The sequence below is a fragment of the Macaca mulatta genome, chromosome 4 (assembly GCF_049350105.2).
Source record: "Macaca mulatta isolate MMU2019108-1 chromosome 4, T2T-MMU8v2.0, whole genome shotgun sequence".
In the NCBI taxonomy this organism is placed as follows: domain Eukaryota; kingdom Metazoa; phylum Chordata; class Mammalia; order Primates; family Cercopithecidae; genus Macaca; species Macaca mulatta.
Window position 1 is genome coordinate 169469021 of NC_133409.1, and position 21140 is coordinate 169490160.

The 21140-nt window shown below is 35.8% G+C and overlaps 1 protein-coding gene across 1 annotated transcript in view; it reads left to right on the forward strand.

The window, feature by feature from the left end:
- The window catches only part of RANBP9 (RAN binding protein 9), a 96268-nt gene that overhangs the window by 66707 nt on the left and 8421 nt on the right, over nucleotides 1–21140 (forward strand). Inside the window, exons 6-12 of the mRNA XM_015135575.3 lie at nucleotides 4615–4799; nucleotides 6746–6858; nucleotides 8042–8150; nucleotides 9615–9805; nucleotides 11684–11831; nucleotides 15086–15207; nucleotides 17096–17247. Coding sequence (XP_014991061.2) covers nucleotides 4615–4799; nucleotides 6746–6858; nucleotides 8042–8150; nucleotides 9615–9805; nucleotides 11684–11831; nucleotides 15086–15207; nucleotides 17096–17247 — 1020 coding nt within the window. The remainder of the gene's footprint in view (nucleotides 1–4614; nucleotides 4800–6745; nucleotides 6859–8041; nucleotides 8151–9614; nucleotides 9806–11683; nucleotides 11832–15085; nucleotides 15208–17095; nucleotides 17248–21140) is intronic.

The following is a 21140-nucleotide window of genomic DNA, read 5'->3' on the forward strand; positions in this document are numbered from 1 at the left end:
TGCAGAAAATCCAGTTTACCTATATTGTTCTGCACCTGTTATGGAACATAAGTGTTTATACAGCTTTGAAAACCTTAGATTTTTTTCAAAATAGTCTTTTTCCTCAGCTTACCTCACCAGTTTGAGAAATGACATTAAATATAACTAATTCAGTTTGGGATTTAATTATACAATTAAATTATGATAGTTGCACAGTTCTGTGAACATACTAAAAAACATTGAAGGCTGTTGCTTTTTAAAGACTTTTGTTATAGTAACTGTTCTCGTTTTAAATGGCGTTGTTTTTGAATTCTGGGCACTGACTTGAAATCTACTTTTTGTGGATACATTATTTGTATAGTCATTTTTATTAGAAGAGATCTAATGTAGACCAAAGCTGTGCTATTGAGAATAGAAATTTATATTGTATACATTTAGCTTTTAAGCAATTTCTAGATTGAAAATACCTTTTGCAAGTTAATAGAAATGTTTTCCTATTGTTTTCATAAAGTACCTATTCTGTCTATGTACTATTCTACATGGGCGGGAGTATTTTTCTGGAAGACATTATTACATATAAATCTATAGTGACGGTGCACCTGCTGCATGGATGAACCTTGAAAACATGCTAAATAAAAGAAGCCAGTCATCTGGGTGCTGTGGCTCACGCCTGTAATTCCAGCACTTTGGGAGGCCGAGGCGGGCGAATGAGGAGGTCAAGAGATCGAGACCATCCTGGCCAACAGGGTGAAACCCCATCCCTACTAAAAATACAAAAATTAGCCAGGCGTGGTGGCATGCGGCTGTAGTCCCATACTTGGGAGGCTGAGGCAGGGGAATCGCTTGAACCCAGGAGGCAGAGGTTGCAGTGAACTGAGATCATGCCACTGTACTTCAGCCTGGGCCACAGAGCGAGACTCTGTCTCAAAAAAAAAAAAAAAAAGAAAAAGCCAGTCATAAAAGATCACATATTTTGTTGTTCCATTTATGCAAAATGTCCAGAATGGGCAAATCCATAGAGTTAGAAAGTAGATTAGTGGTTGCCGGGGGAATGGGGAAATGGGGAGTGGCTGCTAATGGGTACTGGGTTTCTTTCTGGGATGATGGGATTGTTATACAATTAAATTATAATAGCTGCACAGGTGAACATACTAAAAAACATTGAAGGCTGTTGTTTTTTAAAATCTGTAATATAGCAAGTTAAGGATTATGTCCTTAATCCTCTTCCCCCAAATTCTCCAGTTTTAAGGTTGAGTAAATGGTATAAAAATTATAGTTACTTTTCAGTGAGCCAAAACTGACTTAATATTACTAAAACTATTTTAAATATGTATCAGATTACAGAAGTAATGTATAGTATTAAATACTTAAATGAGAAATGTTTATATATACAGAAATGTACAAAAGAGAAGTTCTTCATAGTCCCAGTCTCTTTGGCTATAATGTTTGTTTTAACTTGAGTATATATCCTTTTAGACTTCTTTCTAAACACCATATAAGCCAGTATGTTCATTTTTTAAATGTTTATATGAAAGATAGGGTCATAACATATACAATATGTTATACCTTACTTTAATGTGTATAGGACATCTTTCTATGTCCATACATAACATTTTTCATTCTGTTCTTTTTGCCTGCTTTATGTTATGTTATTGTATTAACTTACTACCACAATCGATTAATTATAAAATGTACATTTTTTTCATATTTTAGTATTTCTGAAATGAGAATGCACTGTAGAATCAATGACTGGTCAGAGTTTAATTTGCATTATGTTTTCCTAGACACAAAATAGTGATATTTGATACTATTAGATTCTGAGATTTGATGAATGTGGTATAGTATCACCTATCTGTGAATATTTTAAAGTTTTGTTTGCGTTACAAATAATGCTACAGGACATATCTTTGTACATACTTATTTTTCTGTAAGAATACACTCTTCCAAGTGAAATTACTCAGTCAGTGTTAATAGATTTTTCCTGATTTATTTATTAAAAGATTATATCAGTTTATTTCTGTGTAAGTAGATGAGAGGGTTATTTCCACAACCCTTATCAACATTGGGTATTCTCAGCCTTTCAAGTCTTAATCTGATGTGCAAAAGTTTTTAAATCTTGAACTTTTAATTTAATTGATTTTATTTTTAAGTGCACATTAAAAATGTTCATCTAAAAAGTTGAGTGTGATTAAACTTCTCTTTGTGTTGTCATTTTTATTTCTTCTACAAATTGCCTTCATATTCGTTGCCATTTTTAAGAATTTGAACTTTGTCCTCCTAAATTTTTTCTATATTTGGAAAACACATTTTGCCATATGTGTGGCAGATTTTTTTTCTAGAAGGTCATTTATCTTTGTCATTTGTGGCATGTTTTGTCACAGGGAAGTTTTAAATTTTTATGAAATAGTTTTATCAGAGAATTCATGAATGTTGATTGTCTTTGATAGTGTTGATATAATTTTTTCTGAATTTATAAGAAAATTTAGATGAGCAGATCGTTTTAAAAGTGTCTTTATTTAGACAGTACTGAATATCATTATAAACTCTGCGTAATGAACATAATCGTCTCACTCTGGTTTTTGGCTTATATGCTTTTGTGTTAAAGTATTTCATAACTGTAGTGGGTTTTCTGTTCTTTTGTGTTTTGTTTTGTTTTGTTTTGTTTTAGACAGAGTTTCACTTTTATTGCCCAGGCTGGAGTGCAATGGCGCAATCTCGGCTCACCAAAACCTCCCTGTCCCAGGTTCAAGCAGTTGTCCTTCCTCAGCCTCCCGAGTAGCTGGGATTACAGGCATGCACCACCACACCCAGCTAATTTTGTATTTTTAGTAGAGGTGGGGTTTTACCATGTTGGTCAAGCTGGTCTGGTACTCCTGTCCTGAGGTGATCCACCCGCCTCAGCCTCACAAAGTACTGGGATTACAGGCATGAGCTGCCGCTCCTGGCCTGTTTCTATAAAGTCTTTAGGTCTCAGTTTTCTCACTGGTGAAATGAGAAGGCTGTACTATCTCACCTGTTTTTGGCTTAAAAGTTTATAAACTTGTTAGCTCTGTTGATTATTGAGAATCAGTACATTTGCATACTTTGCTTTAGCCATTTATTTCCATAATCCACTAGTACTTTATGTTTTTTGATATTTTGACACTATTTTGTTTCTATTTTGTTCTGCTTGATTGAACGGTTGTTTTTAAATACACCCTCTTTGCATTTTACTGTGAAATCTAACATCTTATCTTCACACAGAAATTATCTGTTCTTGATCTTTACCTTGTTTTGTACTAAAAATACTTGTTATAACTGTTAAAGATATAAGACATACACACAGAAAACGAAAATATGGTAGGATTTGGAGTTGCAAGAGGAAAAATCAGTTTTGAATGTGGTATCAGACAAACTTGTGTTCCAGTTCCATCTCTGCCATTTGTTAGCAGAACGACCATGAGCAAGTTATTTAACCTTGAATCCTCATTTTTCTCTATCTTTGTAGTAGAAATAATAATAGTGGCCTCACAGAATTATGATTAAACCCTGGCATTTTGTAGCCACTCAGAAACTCATTCTCCCTTTAGATGTAACAACCAATTAGTGACATAGCCAAAAGAATGACTCCTCTATTTTTTGTTTATTTGAAGTTACCAGCTTTTCATCTTGATTAACCTTGAAACCATGGAGTGTACCTGAATGCATTTCCTCCCTTGAAATACGTACATTTGAGTTTTTTTTTGTTTTTCTTTTTTTTTCTTTTTTTAATACAGAGAATCCCCACTCTTCATGGCACTGTGTTTTGCTTATATTAAGGTCGTATCCCCTTCCCTTTGTAAAGTTAGGCATCCCAAATGTACAGAATGAAAATAGTAAATTTAGGCCGGGCGCGGTGGCTCAAGCCTGTAATCCCAGCACTTTGGGAGGCCGAGACGGGCGGATCACGAGGTCAGGAGATCGAGACCATCCTGGCTAACACAGTGAAACCCCGTCTCTACTAAAAATACAAAAAATTAGCCGGGCGTGGTGGCGGCGCCTGTAGTCCCAGCTACACGGGAGGCTGAGGCAGGAGAATGGCGGGAACCCGGGAGGCGGAGCTTGCAGTGAGCTGAGATCCGGCCACTGCACTCCAGCCTGGGCGACAGAGCAAGACTCCGCCTCAAAAAAAAAAAAAAAAAAGAAAATAGTAAATTTAAGCTATTAAATGACAGACTGAGATTGTACTTTTATGATAACTAGCTTTAACATGCAGTTTATAGAAATGTATCATATATAAAATCTGGGATAAACCTGAGTTATGTGTTTATATTTGAATTTCTGTGACTACTGTATGACATAATCTTAGAACAAGAGTTACATCCACATATTATTAGTAGCATAATACCTCATGGTATAATACAACGTTGTCCCTGAATAAATAAAATAGAGATCTTCGTTCGCTTTGTTTTTTCTTGATGATTAAATTGCAAGAAGTGGTATTTTTTCATCTAACATATAATTGAGACCATTTGTTTTAGCCTTTTACTAATATTTTGATTGGAATTTTAAAATTTGAAGTAAATTTATAGTTCTGTTCTTTTAAATATAACATTAAAAAATTATTAAATCTAACATAAAATGGATAGATGTTTAATGAAATATGTTATCTTACAGCCAAATTTGTATCCTACCGTGGGGCTTCAAACACCAGGAGAAGTGGTCGATGCCAATTTTGGGCAACATCCTTTCGTGTTTGATATAGAAGACTATATGCGGGAGTGGAGAACCAAAATCCAGGCACAGATAGATCGATTTCCTATCGGAGATCGAGAAGGAGAATGGCAGACCATGATACAAAAGTAAGAGTGAAGATATTTGAATTTATGTTATTCAGAATCTATTTTTTATAAGATATTTATTCTTTTGGTATCCATGGAAGCTTTTTAATCCACTAATTTATATACTAACATATCTATTATATTATTGATTTTAATCTCTCAACAAAAAGTAATTTACTCCACTCTTTAAACAAATTAAAAACAACTGTTTGATCACACACATTCAGAATTGTATTTCAGTCTGAATTAATTTGACGAAGGAAATAAAATGATGTTAGGTCACCTAGGCTAGGTTAATTCATTTGCTATTCTTAGTAATAGTATTTAATGATTTCTGTAGGTTATACAATTTAACTTTTAATAGTGTTAATGCAAAAGAAAGTTGAGAGATCATCTAAATTTTATAATCGAGTTCTGTGGATTTTGGACACAAACTTGGCTGTGTTTAAGCTCTCAATATCTGAACTATCAGCAGTAGTGAAGTATAGACTTAAAATTTAAATAAATACCATTAAATTTAAAAAGTCATCTTCACTATTATAATCCAGGCCAAGAAAATAGCAGACTTTCAGATACAATTGGTCCAACACATTTCATCTTTAATGTCCTTATAATTGCCTTGAATATTCTTAACTTTAAAATTGTAATAAAATGTTGGGGGTATTTTTTAGAAAAGGTAGTGATTGGGAGACGTAATGATGACTCTGAAAGCACACTTCTTCCCTAGAGCTATTATCATCTGTATTACAGAGACTGGACACTAGTTTTTTTGTCCAGCCCAGTTGAGCATAGACAACCCTGATGCAGAATCTGGTGGTCACCATGAACTGAAGCTAGAATGGGTTGTTCTGGGACCACATTGTTTTAATGCCCTAAAAATGGTTACCACTGAGCATCATGGCAAAATAGTAGAAAACATTTATCTTAACCTTATAACCAGGATCCTCCCACCCACTTCTTCACTGAATTGATACTCACCATGAACTCTTGAAGAGTCCATTCTAAAAGGTCCCCTCCCCCTTTAATTAATTTGAACAGTTGGGTAAAGTAAGATGCACATCTGTTTCTTAGACATTTTCCCCGCTTTCCTCCACACTTCGCTTCAGTCTCCTCCTGGTGAACCACTGCTTCCCACCATTTTTTAACTGGCCCTTAGTAGTGTCAAGTGGAGGCAGGTTTAAAAGTTGAATGTTTGGAGATAACAGATACTTGGGTTAATATTGTTGCATCACCAGTTTTTCTAACCACATTTTGTGGATAGATGTAAGTATATGTTTTGACTAACTGGTACCTTTTTAAAAGATTATTGTATTGCAAATGTGTCACTCACATGTAAGTCATATTTGATAAATCTCTTGGGTAAAACCATAGTAATTGATTTAGACTAGAAGGCTGATTCTTTAATTAGTAGTACACTTATAGACATTGTTCTGGAAAATTGTCTCTCTGGATTCACCTTAGTATTCTGTACATACTGTGTGATCCCATTTCATATAACTGGTGTATAAAGAAGATGGTTGAATTCTGGAACATTAAGATTTAATCTTTTATTTTAAAGTTGGTTATTTTACACAATGCCAGCAATTACTGGACTAAGTCATATGATAAAGTGAAAATAGAAATTATGGTTAGAAGGGCTGAATAATAAGATAGGAAGGGACCTGGGGGTAATGAGAGTCCAAGAATCAAAGAAAAGGTCACTTAATGTCCTTGATTCTCAAGTAATATTTATTTTAGGGAGAGGAGTCTCAACATAGCATTTGCAGTTATCTTTTTGAAAATACTACATGAATAGAACAAAATGATGTTTTTCAAAAGCTTACTTTAAAGGTGAAGTTCTTAACGCCTTGTTTCAAGGAAATAGGTTCGTTTTTATAACACCAGAGTAGATTTTGTTTATGTAAATTGTAGTATGAAGCATGTATTCTCTTCACTAAAAGATGTATGTTTTTTCTTTTTATTTTAAGAATGGTTTCATCTTATTTAGTCCACCATGGGTACTGTGCCACAGCAGAGGCCTTTGCCAGATCTACAGACCAGACCGTTCTAGAAGAATTAGCTTCCATTAAGAATAGACAAAGTAAGGACACTGTGGTGCATGGCTAATATTTGTTTTCAGATTATAGATTTGGTTACTTTAATTTTTAGAAATTTAATTTTTTTAATTTAAAAAATTTCGAATATATTAATTTAAAATGGATGCCTCTGAATTTTATTTTCACTGACATTTTTGAAGATCAGTTTAAAAATTCACATAAGACTCTGTCAGAATTCTAATTCTAGAGAGATTTTACAGAAATTTTTGTAAGGAATGTCTTTACCATTTTTTTCTTAAAGGAATGTTTTCTTAAGCTTTCAGGAAATAAACATTTAATAAAAAGATTTAAAAAATAGTAAAGTAGTCTGATTAGTTGGAGGAGATAATGTGTGAAAGAAATGTAAATATCTTTTAATTTAAATGGCTATCTAATATAGTATTGATCATAAGTATTTATTATTTAGATCCTAGTGCTGGCGTGTGTGGCCAGAGATAAAACAGGTCCTATATAACAATGGCAAGTCAGCATTAACTGCTCCATAGTTAGCCATCCTAAAATGGGTGCTGTTTGTCCATCAGGGTGGGTATACTTGACAAGCGTATAGAGATGAAAACAAAACAGATGGGTGAAATTAATGGATGAAGACAACTGTTTCATAGGTCAAATTGCTGTAATAGCACTGATTACATTGTGTTGTAGTTAATTGTGTGCTGTCCTTTTCTACTATTTTAATAAGCTCTATTGAACAGAGATCACTCATTTTGTATCCTCATCATCTAATTTAACAGATAATCAGATCAAGTGAATGTTCAGTGAGTCTCTGTTAAATTGGAATCTTACTCAAAAGCTATCATTTTTTAGTCCTTTTTTCAGAAGGTCATCATGTTTGATAAGGCGTTTTATTATCTCTTTAAAACAGTCTTTTTAATCTCAGTGTTTGAAACTTCAATATTGCATAATAGATATTTTAACTATATTACTAGTATGTTTGTGATTTTTTTTAAAAAAATTTGTGACAGTACTTGTTTTTCTAATTTTTTAATAAATGTCTGAAATGTTTCCTGGATTGCTGAATGGAAACTATGATATTAGAAAAAGAAATTGAAATTAATCATAATTTATTTAAAGATTTCTTACTAACTGCCTTCTTTTTTGAGGATCCACTAAGTTTATGTTTTATCTACTTTTGTAAAAGTTAATCGTTTGCTTCCTTTTACTGAATAGGAATTCAGAAATTGGTATTAGCAGGAAGAATGGGAGAAGCCATTGAAACAACACAACAGTTATACCCAAGTTTACTTGAAAGAAATCCTAATCTCCTTTTCACATTAAAGTGAGTTTGCATAATAAAATGCTATATTTGTTATATATTATAAGTACTTGTCATATATGTTACATAATAAAAGACATTTTCATGCTTTTGTAATTTTTTTTTCTTTTTCAAATATAAATTTTGTAATGTAGTACATTTAAGGTAACATGTTATGAAAAATACTTTTGTGTTAAGGACCGTAAGCAGAAGGTGTCTTTTGCTATGTATTTGCTGTTACCATTCTATTTATGTTTTTAAAAATGTGAAAATCTTATTTAGAAGATGGGTGTCTATTTTTCCTTCTGAAAAGTACCTTACATTTAATCTCTCTGGCATTTTAAAAAATTGTGATAAAATATCCATAAAATTTACCATTTGTTACATTCACATCATTGTGTAACCATCACCACCATCCAACTCCAGAACTTCTCCATCTTCCCATACTGAAACTCTGTTAAACACTAACCATCCATTCCTCCCCCTAGCCCCGGAAACCACCATTCTACATTTTGCCTGTATGAATTTGACTACTCATATAAGTAGAATCAGAGTATTTGTTCTTCATGACTGGCTTATTTTAATTAGTGTAATAGCCTTAAGGTTCATCTTTATTGTAGCATGTATCAGAATTTTCTTCCTTTTAAAGGCTGAATTGTACTCCATTGTTTGGATAATACTGCATTTTGTTTATCCATTCATCCACTGATGGACACTTAGTTTGCTTCTACCTCTTGGCTATTATGAATAATTGTTATGAATATAGGTGTACAAATATCTGAGTCCCTGCATTTGATTTTTTCGGTTATATACCCAGAAGTGGACTTTCTGGATCATATGGTAATTCTGTGTTTAACTATTTTTTTTAATAATAGCTATCCTGATTTGACACTTTTAATTGGTTTTATGAATCTTTGTTACTTAAAAAATGAGATGTTACTGAGCTTTCGATTTCAACTTGTTAAGCAACAGGTATCCTTTGTAAGCCAAATGACACAATTGTTTTGCTTTAGAGTAAGTAGAATTTTAAATGAGGCCCATTTTGGTTAAGAAGTTGGAAATGGGACGGGTGGGGAGAAAGGCTATGCTTTAGATGTATCATATATACATAAAATCCTGTCCTTAGGCACAGTTTGATTTGCTACCAAGTGCATATGTTATTTTGATTAAATTACTTGTAGCCCAAAAAAAAAAAAAAAAGGGATTCATATCTTCTTATAGGTAAATTCCATTTAGTAAATCTTGATTAAAGGGGGAGTAATATTATTATAGTGTCTGATACATCACACTCTTCATTTTTCTGGAAATTCTAAAATTCTAAGCAATAAAGTATAGGACACCGTATTTAATATTTTTAGCTTACTATCTAAAGACCAATCCTACTGATAAATAAAAGTTTTAAAAATATTTTTAGAAATCTGTTGCTATTAAATAAACAAAAGGCCATTTGAAGTTTATGTCTAAGTAAATTTTTCTTTTTTCCTTTAGAGTGCGTCAGTTTATAGAAATGGTGAATGGTACAGATAGTGAAGTTCGATGTTTGGGAGGCCGAAGTCCAAAGTCTCAAGACAGTTATCCTGTTAGTCCTCGACCTTTTAGTAGTCCAAGTATGAGCCCCAGCCATGGAATGAATATCCACAATTTAGCATCAGGCAAAGGAAGCACCGCACATTTTTCAGGTGAGATTTAACTTACGACATTATTTTTAGATTTTTCCTCTTTATAATCTTAAACCGTTTTCCTTTTGAAAATCTGTATATTTCCAGCCGGGCGCGGTGGCTCACGCCTGTAATCCCAGCACTTTGGGAGGCCTAGGTGGGCAAATCACGAGGTCAGGAGTTCAAGATCAGCCTGGCCAACATGGTAAAAACCCTTTCTCTACTAAAAATACAAAAATCAGCTGGGTATTGTGGCAAGTGCCTGTAGTCCCAGCTACTCAGGAGGCTGAGGCAGGAGACTTGCTTGAACCTGGGAGGCAGAGGTTGCAGTGAGCTGAGATGACACCACTGCACTCCAGCCTGGGTGACAGAGTAACATTCCGTCTGTCTCAGAAAATCTGTATATTTCCTTTGTAGCTGTTTTCAAATGTGTATACTTAAGATTTTCTGGATTTTCTGGGTGAAAAATTGTAGGTTCAGATTCACATGTTCTCAGTACCAGGAAGTAACTTGAAGAACAGCTGTTTCTGAGAGTAGGTTATTAGCAGACCTTCATAAATGAAAGCATTCAAGTGAAAAGGTAATTGTGTGTTTTAATAAAATATAAATTTAAAGGTGATCCAGCTGTGATATCTTATGCCACTGGTTACCACACCTAGCTGGGCTGCCCCTGCCTCCCTCCCCTCTCCCCATCCCCAACCTTTCCCAACCAAGCCTCTTGCAAAAGTCAGCTCTGCCTAGTTCATTTTCTCCCATCTGTTTTTTGACTCGTCAGTCTTACGCTCTGTGACTTTGGGCCTTCTTGTAATTAAAATCCTCTCCTTTCTTGGCTTTTGTGACATCGCTTCTACAGGTTTTTTTGGTGTTTTTGTTTTTGTTTTTGTTTTTGTTTTGAGACGGAGTCTCGCTCTGTTGCCTAGGCTGGAGTGCAGTGGCGCTATCTGGGCTAACTGCAAGCTCTGCCTCCTGGGTTCACACCATTCTCCTGCCTCAGCCTGCCAAGTAGCTGGGACTACAGGCGCCCACCACCACGCCCGGCTAATTTTTTGTATTTTTAGTAGAGATGGGGTTTCACCATGTTGGCCAGGATGGTCTCGATCTCCTGACCTCGTGATCCACCCGCCTCGGCCTCCCAAAGTGCTGGGATTACAGGTGTGAGCCGCCGCGCCTGGCCTGTTTTTGTTTCTTTTAAAGAGTTGGAGTCTCGCAATGTTTCTGAGGCTGGTCTCAAAGTCCTGGCCTCAAGTGCTCCTCCTGCCTCAGCCTCCCAAAGTGCTGGGCTTACAGGTGTGGGCTTGCATGCCCAGCCAAAGATGTATATCTGATGCTTCTCAGTCTTCTGTTTGCCCATCTCTTTAATTCTGCATTTCCCAAGATGTTATATTTGTACATTTAACATTCTTTAAACAAGTCAGATAGTGTCTCCTTTCCTTTCATGAAGTAACATCATTGCTTTTTCTCACTTCAATTTATACTCTTTTCTGCATTACTTCCTCTCAGTTATTTATATCACCACTCTGTAAAACAAGTGTGATTCTCATGTCTATTCTTAGCCACTGCTCCTCTTGAATATCATACAGTCGCTTCAGGCTTGGACAAATTCTGAGCCTCAGTGTATTCATATGTAAAATGGGGATGATCATAATATTGCCATCTTAGGGGGATTTTGAGGATTAAATGAGATCTGTAACCCTTCAATAAATGTTAGATGAGGTAACATTTAAGATCTCACAGTTAAGTATTCTTAGTATCCTTTCAAAGAAATTACCTGTTTACATCATCCATTGACTCTCCTACATTCTAGAAGTCTTAAATACAAAATCAACATGGAGACTTGTTTACAACCGTATTAATAAATTAGTGTTTGTTTCTATTTCCATGTGGTATCTTTTTCTTCAGGTTTTGAAAGTTGTAGTAATGGTGTAATATCAAATAAAGCACATCAATCATATTGCCATAGTAATAAACACCAGTCATCCAATTTGAATGTACCAGAACTGAACAGTATAAATATGTCAAGATCACAGCAAGTTAATAACTTCACCAGGTAAGTAATTTCACTAACTTTTGCATTAATATAAGCAACCTAGTTATAGGTGTAATCACTGTAAAAATTTTGAAAGAACTTGAATTATGTGACCCACCGAGGGGCTCTGGGAGTTCCTAAGCCTCCAGAGAATAAAAGGGTAGGGACTCAGTTCCCCAAAGCCTTTTAGTCTCCTACTATGCACATGAGCTCTTTCTTTAGTTTCTTCTTCTTCTCTACTACCCTCTTCCCCCTAGTAAAGTTACAAGGACAAATTCAGGGCTTCATGCGTTGTCTTCCCGCCAGCCACAGAGCTATACAAATGATCACATAAATGCCATTTGTTATGTTTTCACAGTAGTTAAGACACAGTAGCATATTTAACCTTGAATGGTGACATAAGATAAATTTACAACTAATTTTCTGTGTGTGTGAGTTTTTTTTTGGTGTAAATGTGTAGAATGTTTTCCAAGTTCAAAACTCGCTTTACAAAGAATCTTTTTTGAAAGCCTTCCTTTAAGTAGCTTGCATATAGCAGATGGTTAAGTCATTTAGTAAACATTAGTGGGAGGATAGTTTTGAGGATTTGTTGGGCACCAAACATTCTGCTAGGTAGGGTGTCTGACTTCGAAGAGGTTTGAAAGACGATATCTCATTCAGTATACTATGACCCTTGACATACTCAGGTTTAATATTTACGAAACCTAAAAGTTCATGAAGTGAAATTATTTGAATTAAATACTACTGTGCAGTTGCAAATTATTGTGAATTCACCCTGCCCAAATCATCCAGGACTGGGTCAATTTAATGTTGATTTGGTCTATAACAAACCAGTTGGTTACATTGCATTTTCAGGAAATGGTCACCAGTGCAACATTTTCTTATTAAAGGAGAGAGAGCCTAACTTTTAGCATGGAATCTTAATGGAAATATGATTTTGCAGAAAGGAGTCTATGTTAAAAAAAAAATCTATATTTGAAAATTTGGAGATTAATCTCAATTTCTGGGTTGTCTGTCACACATGACAAAAATTTACTGAAGTAATGTTGTGTGTGATTGATAAAAGTTATAATGGAGAACCACAAAAGTGTATGAGAACAGCAGAAAAATCATCTTTCACAGCAGAGATGATATATTGGAAAATATAAAATCAAAATATAGTTTAAAAATAGATGGAAATTTAAAAAGTTAACTTCATCATGCTTTATAATAAATGCATTGGTACTTTATCATTGATCAAGGGTTCTGCCAGTGTTTGAGGGTAAGATTGCAGTCAATTGGTGAGTTTTTCTCTTAAATACTATCCTCACAGCAGGAAGTTGCTAAACAGATCTGTTATTACCTGAGTTCAGGGACGCAAGCTTAACGGAAGGTCTGATGACGCAACATCCTCCTTTGTCTGCAGTATAAAAGGGAAAGAAAGTAAACTTTTGAACTGCCTTAAACTATAACTTGTTTTGTAGTTGGTAATGACTTTCCTTACTGTGAAGTAGGCAAAGATGGTGTTAACTATTTAAACCATTTTACAGATGTAGAGCCGGATATCAGAAAAGTAAATGACTTTTTTTTTCCTTAAGGTCAATTAATAGTAGCTAGTAAGTCGCAGAGCTGAGGCTGCTTTTCAGGATTTGACTTGCAAACTTGTGCTTTTTCCCTGATACCGCCCACCATCTGAAATGCTCTTCTTCCTGCCCTCCCTCACCTCCAGTAGAACTCCTGTCCAGGCTGAGAAAATGCAAGTTCAGATGTCAGTTCTTCCAGGATGTTTTCCTTGATTTCCATCCCATCAAATGTGTCATGTTTTGTGATTAACTTTCGTCATAGTACTGATCATAATTACTCTGTAATATAATAACTTAATTAGCTTTTTATAGGTTGTTTCCTGCAGGAAGGCAGAGGCTGTTTCATAGTATCCTTAGCACCTAACAGGGATCATACCTCAGAGGCTCTTAAATGTGTGTTAAATGAATGAGTTCCTTTCAAATACTTAACTTGAGTTATCTCAAAAAAAAAAAAAAAGTTTAGTATTTTTTAAAAGGCCACTGAAAGCTGTCATGGTAAGGATTTTCTTATTTTTAAAGTTTGGTTTTTCGTATCAATTTCCGAAGTTTGTCAAGATTATAAACAAGCTTTCCTGGTTGAGTAAGTCTGCTCTGGAGTCCTAGGGCCATATCCCCCTTTTCCCTAGATCTCTTGTGTTTTTTTACCTTAACAGTTTTACTAACAGGAGTGTATGCATGCACACATGCCCCCAAGGTGTTAGAATTTGTTACCTCCCGTGGTATTACGCACAGTGGTTTTTGCTCATCTGTATTTTTTTTTCTACAAATGAATATATATTGCTTTTGTAATAAGAAATGTCATTTTTATCTAAGCATTACCTAAAATTTCATCTAATGTTTACTTCTAAATTGTATAATTATTACCTAGACCTTCATAGGATAAATCCTAAAGATTAGATATTTATTGTTGCTTATAAGAGTGCGGATGGTTCTGAAGGACATACATTGACAGCTTAAATATGTCCAAATGTAGTTATTGGCAGATAGATATTCACTGAGTGGAATGAGTGAAAACTGGAAACTATCTAGGACATCAGTTTAAAAATTAAGATTCAGCAATACTTTAGCCAATAAGATAGCCTGTGAGAGAGAAATAGTGTCATGTGGTGAAAAGGGATGAGAGAATGAAGCTCAGTCGGTTTTTAAGTGATCAGTTACCCTTGAAAGAGTGTATATTCTTAAGTAGTGAGGACAAATGCCAGAATGCCGACTATTTAAATATAGTCTAGGAGTGGATTGAGTATGAGGTCCGGTACGAGCTGAATTGGGTTCCAGGAGTGAGATGTATTTGTTTTGAGAGTAAGGTTTTCACCTTACATACTGGAAATCAGTGCTGGGAGTAGAGGGGAGAGGGGTGGCTAGGGAGTTGGCGGGGCCGCAGTTGATCAATGAAGACGTACAGATCTGAGTTTGAAAAATAATAGGATTGTGCAGAAATATGATTTCTCCATACTGATGTAAAGTCATAAAACTACTACATTTTAGCATATGTACTTTTTTCCCTCCCTTATCTCCAGGGGTACAAATTTGTTAAAAGTCAGCAACATGTTTGGCTTTGAATACATTCAAGATTTAACTAAATACCTTTTTTGCAGATTTCTATTGCCTCATGAAGTTAGTTTATTCATAGGCTATACAGTTCAGTAGTGATTTATTTTAAACTAAGCTGCAAGTATGATATTTCTAAAATTAGGTTTGTTTTTTCGTTTTCAGTAATGATGTAGACATGGAAACAGATCACTACTCCAATGGAGTTGGAGAAACTTCATCCAATGGTTTCCTAAATGGTAGCTCTAAACATGACCACGAAATGGAAGATTGTGACACCGAAATGGGTCTGCAGTGATATTTCTTACATTTTTAATAAAAAATGATGGCTACAAGGTTATGTTTTTACTTGTACTGATTCACAGCTGATGAGCATAAACCAGATTTAACGATGTATGTGCCGTAGGACTTGACAGTAATGCATAGCACTTAAACTCTTGTTTGAGTGGGCTGCTAGAGAAAATAGTTACCTTTCAGCTACAGGCAGTGTTCCTTGCTGAATTGCTTAGGCTCAGGTTTAGCGCTGTCACTAATGCAGCAGAACTGAATTACTGGTGTTGAGCCTCTAGGCTATTTTAGGTTAGAGATTATAAAACTTCTTATATTTATTTCAGTATAGTCAGTAAGGCCAAATGGGTAGGTAATTTTACAAATTCTAATCAGTATTTCTTAAATGGGTTTAATGTAAACGTGTGTGACTATGCATAGTACTATCCCTGATATATAGTAGATGCTTAAGTATGACCTCCCTCACCAAAAAAACTCCCACCACAAAAAACAAAATGATGTGGCTCCAAGACACATTAGCATGCATAATTTTATTTTGTAGACAACTTATGTAGTAAATTGCCTGTCCCATCAGCAAACTATCCCATCAAATGGAGAGTGAAAATTTGTTGGAATAAATTTTTTCATTTATTTGTTGGAATTCCATGGCAATGTTAGATTTCTTATTATTTTGAGATTGAGTGATATTACTAAAATTGTTTTTTAAAAAGAAATGCAGCTTTGTTTTTAATATCAGCCACCTCAGTTTCTGAAGAGTAATTTAAGTATAGTGATAAAGAGCAGGAGTTCTAGAGCCAGATTACATAGATTTGATTTCTGCAACTGCCACCTACTAGCTGTGTGACCTTGGAAAAATTACTTAACTGCTCTGCGTCTCAGTTTCTTCATCTGTAAAATGGGTATAATAATAACCTCATAAGTTATTGTGAAAAGTAAATGAATAATCCAAAAAGCTGATAGCACAGAGTGCTTAGGAAATATTAACCACCATCATCATCGTTACCTTCTTCATTATTAATGATTTATTTATTAGTAATTTATATAAATTATTTTATCAAGATATATAAAATTATTTTCTTGGCTGGGCAAGGTGGCTCATGCCTGTAATCCCAGCACTTTGGGAGGCCGAGGCAGGTGGATCACAAGGTCAGGAGTTTGAGACCAGCCTGACCAATAGAGTGAAACCCCGACTCTGCTAAAAATACAAAAATTAGTCAGGCATGGTGGCACATGCCTGTAATCCCAGCTACTCAGGAGGCCGAGGCAGGAGACTTCCTTGAACCCGGGAGGCAGAGGTTGCATTGAGCTGAGATCACACCACTGCACTCCAGCTTGGGCGACTGAGTGAGACTCCAAAAAAAAAAGTATTTTCTCAAAGTGGTATTTTTCAAAAAGTAGTGCATTTAATCTTTTCAATTAGTATAATATACTGTCTTCTGTATTTTTATTGTAGTCATTTAGGTTTTCTTAGCTTTCTTGAACATTTTATTACATCTCTACTATGTCAATTAAGGTAGCCCGAGTGGCATTATTACGGTTTTCTTTTTCTTTCTTTTTTTTTTTTTTGGTAAATGTTGCTTAATGTAGTTTGGGAATTACACTTTTTCTAAAATTTTTTTCTGACATAAGTACCCTCTAACACTGAAAGGTTGTCCCCTCTCAACTGCACGCTGAATACTGGATCCTAGACTCTTGAGAGCTAAATAGAGTATTATCTTTTTGCTGCAGTTTCATGTTAAATTAAAAATGAATTTTTAACAATCTGCATATTTAGATGAAATATTAGGGAATAGTTACTAAATGTACACAATGTTATAAGAAATGTATGTTGTCTTCATTATACTCCATTCCATAAGGTAGTAAAATACTTGTCTGTTTTTCTTACAGAAGTTGATTCAAGTCAGTTGAGACGCCAGTTGTGTGGAGGAAGTCAGGCCGCCATAGAAAGAATGATCCACTTTGGACGAGAGCTGCAAGCGATGAGTGAACAGCTAAGGAGAGACTGCGGCAAGAACACTGCAAATAAAAAAATGTTGAAGGTGAATATATTTTTTCTTGAAAAATTATAAATGTGTCGGCCAGGCGCGGTGGCTCAAGCCTGTAATCCCAGCACTTTGGGAGGCCGAGACGGGCGGATCACGAGGTCAGGAGATCGAGACCATCCTGGCTAACACAGTGAAACCCCGTCTCTACTAAAAATACAAAAACTTAGCCGGGCAAGGTGGCAGGCGCCTGTCCCAGCTACTCGGGAGGCTGAGGCAGGAGAATGGCGTGAACCCGGGAGGCGGAGCTTGCAGTGAGCTGAGATCCGGCCACTGCACTCCAGCCTGGGTGACAGAGCGAGACTCCGTCTAAAAAAAAAAAAAAAAAAAAAAAGAAAAATTATAAATGTGTCAAAGGAACTAAAATGTAGTTTTGCGAAACATTGAGCAGTGTACTAGAAATTCTTGTTAGGGAACTTGGACCTGACCTTCCCCCTGGCTCCTTGCCCATTTGAGAGTGGAAATGTTTGAAGAAGTTAGGCAGTTCAGTTCTGATCTGCTGGGAAGAGCATTGTACTAAAGCAAAAAAAAAAAAAAAAAAAAAAAAAAAAGGATTAAATCCCAGTACTAGTGCTTATCAACATTGTGTGTCCTTGTTAACTTAGTTTCTTAGTTTTATTTTCTCAGCTGTAAAATCAGCAGTTACTAGGAAAAATGTGGGTGTGCAGATAAAACTATAAATCTGAGATTTTATTTTAGTAAATATTGTTCAGGGTTATAGCAATTTGGATGTATAACACATGGTTCTCTCATTTTGATGAGGATTAGTGAAGAATTGGGTCACTTTTCATGGCCAGAACAGTTAAAATACATTTTAAAGTCTCTTCTGGATTGTTGTCCATGAGCTGGTAGGATGGATGTGATCTAATTCAGTAAAGTAGCCACAGTTTTGTCTACCAGTTGAAGGTGGAGGGGCTTTCTCCTAACTTAAGTCAGCATTGCAGTTGTAGAGATGTACAGCTCTTTAACAGTTGGTTCATTGTAAACATTTTCTTCTGAATATTTTGGAAGAAGATTGAAAAATTAAAGGGGAGATGAATGCAGTGGCCTTGGGACTGATGTTTAGGGATGGTAGGAAAGGGCAAAAGATTCCTTCTGCTTTCTCTTCCTGACCTGGACTGAGAGTTGGTACAGGTTGAGTATCCCTAATCTGAAAATCTGAAATGCTGCGGAATCTGATACTTAGAGTGCCAACATGATGCACAAGGATATGCTCATGGGAACATTTTGGATTTTTAGATTAGAGATGCTCAGTCAGTAACTATTTTAAAATTTGAAAAAATCTGAAATCTGAAACATAGCATACGTGTAGGACATAACATGCTTGCCTGGCCTAGGATGGGTTATAGAGCCACCTATAACACCTCAAGTTAAAGGCATGCAATCTTGTATTTTTCCCTAGCAGAGATGGGAAGACAGGTTTATTTATCATACTTCGTACTTCATCTACTCGATAGTATAAAAACTGCTATTTCTAGTGGTTACCTTGAGCTATCCAAAAAGTTAAATTATTATTTTTATGCTAGATAAAAAATAATTGGTGGATTATGCAATTGAAACAAGTTTAATTTAAAAAGTCAAATCAGGCCGGGCATGGTGGCTCATGCCTGTAATCCCAGCACTTTGGGAGGCCAAGGCGGGTGGATCACAAGGTCAAGAGATCGAGACCATCCTGGCTAACGTGGTGAAACCCCGTCTCTACTAAAAATACAAAAAATTAGCCGGGCATGGTGGCAGGCGCCTGTAGTCCCAGTTATTTGGGAGGCTGAGGCAGGAGAATGGCATGAACCCGAGAGGTGGAGATGGCAGTGAGCCAAGATTGCGCCACTGCACTCCAGCCTGGACGACAGAGCCAGACTCCCTCTCAAAAAAAAAAAAAAAAAAGTCAAATCAGACATTCATATATCTGGAAAATATCCGTATTTGCCTGAGGAGATTAAGATTTCCATGAACTCAGACTGCTAAAACTCCTCTTTTTTGTATTTATTTTTTTTTTATTTTTAAACTTTGTAGAGATGAGGTCTCACTGTGTTGCCAAGGCTGGTCTTGGACTCCAGGCCTCAAGCAATCCTCCTGCCTTGACCTCTGAAAATGCTGGTATTATAGGCATGAGCCACTGTGTCCAGCTTAACTCTTCCCCTTTTAAATATTTATCTTAATTGACTGCCTCCATTGTTTAGCACCAAGTTGGTCAATCTGTGTTTATTAAATTGAAGTAGAATTCATTTGAAAAGTAAAATAGATTTTTCCACATTGGGGATTTTCATTACTATGCAACTTGGTAGAACTTTTTCTGGTACTAGGAGTGCTAAGAAACTTAACATTTAGGCTCTTTATTAAGTTATTTTAGGTGTCTAAAATTACCCATTTGGAAACTGAGTACTACTTTGGTTGGTACTGAGGATGTCTTAGGGCAGTTGTTTTCAACATACTTGATGTCTGAATCCTTTAAAAATTATTAAGGGGCCAGGCACAGTGGCTCATGCCTGTAATCCCAGCACTTTGGAAGGCCGAGGCGGGTGGATCACCTAAGGTCGGGAGTTCGAGACCAGGCTGACCAACATGGAGAAACCCCGTCTCTACTAAAAATACAAAAAATTAGCCGGGTGTGGTGGCGCATGCCTGTAATCCCAGCTACTCGGGGGACTAAGGTAGGAGACTCGCTTGAACTGGGGAGGTGGAGGTTGCGGTGAGTCGAGATCGCCCCATTGCACTCCAGCCTGGGCAACAAGAGCGAAACTCTGTCTCAAAAAAAAAAATTAAGGATCCCCGAAGAGTTTTTGTTTATATAATGCGTTACATCTATTGATATTTACCTTATTAAAATTAAAACTATTCATTTTAAAATAAATCCATTAAATAAGAAGCAAGTTATTTTTATGAAAAATAATTATCTTCCCCAAACAAAAAGAAGAGCTGGCACAGTGGTGCATGGCTCTAATCCCAGCTACTCAGGAGGCTGAGGCAGGATGATCACTTGAGCCCAGGAGTTCAGGTTTAGCCTGTGCAACATAGTGAGACCTTGTCTCTTAAAAAAAAAGAAAAATGAGAAGAGTGGCATTGCTTTATATTTTTTTGTTAAGTCTCTTTATTGCTTGGTTTAATAGGTGAGCTGTATTCACATACAAGACCAGACTGCCTTTAGTCTGTTGTGATATCACATCATGTGCCCCTGGAAAATTCCACTGTATAGTCATGAGGAAATGAAAGAGAAAAGGGCAAGGAACATCTTAGTACTATTATAAAAATAATTTTGACTTCACAGACTGCCTGAAAGGTCCTTGGACCCAGGTATCCCTGAACCATACTTTGAGTACTGTTGTTTTAGGGCATATTTGGAAATAAGAATTTTTTTTTTTTTAAATTTAAGAATTCGTAGACTTTTTTTTACACTAGGCTATCTGACTTGGCTTTCTTGTTAAAACTTCATGCTAATTGAGCAGGATGAAGTACCTTTGAAACTTTAAGATTATACTCCATTAGCTTACTTTGTGTTTGATTCTTATTTACATGAAGCTCAGAAGATGGCATTATATGGCCAATTCCCAAAGATACTCCTTGGTTATAAACTGAAGGGTGTGAAGATATATCATCTTCTTCTAAAGAGTATAGATATCTTTGATTTTGCACCTCTAACTTCTAAGCAAATGCCAGCTACTTTCAGAGACTTTCTTAATACTCTGAGCTGCTTCCATCTCATTTCCCAAACTTACCTTGATCTAGATAGGGATAAGGTGAGTAACTGACCCACCTTATAAGTAGCCAAAGAACAAGGCCAGATGATTTGAGGGCAACATGAAGAGAAAACAGGTTTAGAAATCATTCCACCACTTTTTATTCGTCACTTTAGTTCACTTGTAATTGTAGCATTTTTAAAAAAATCTCATTTT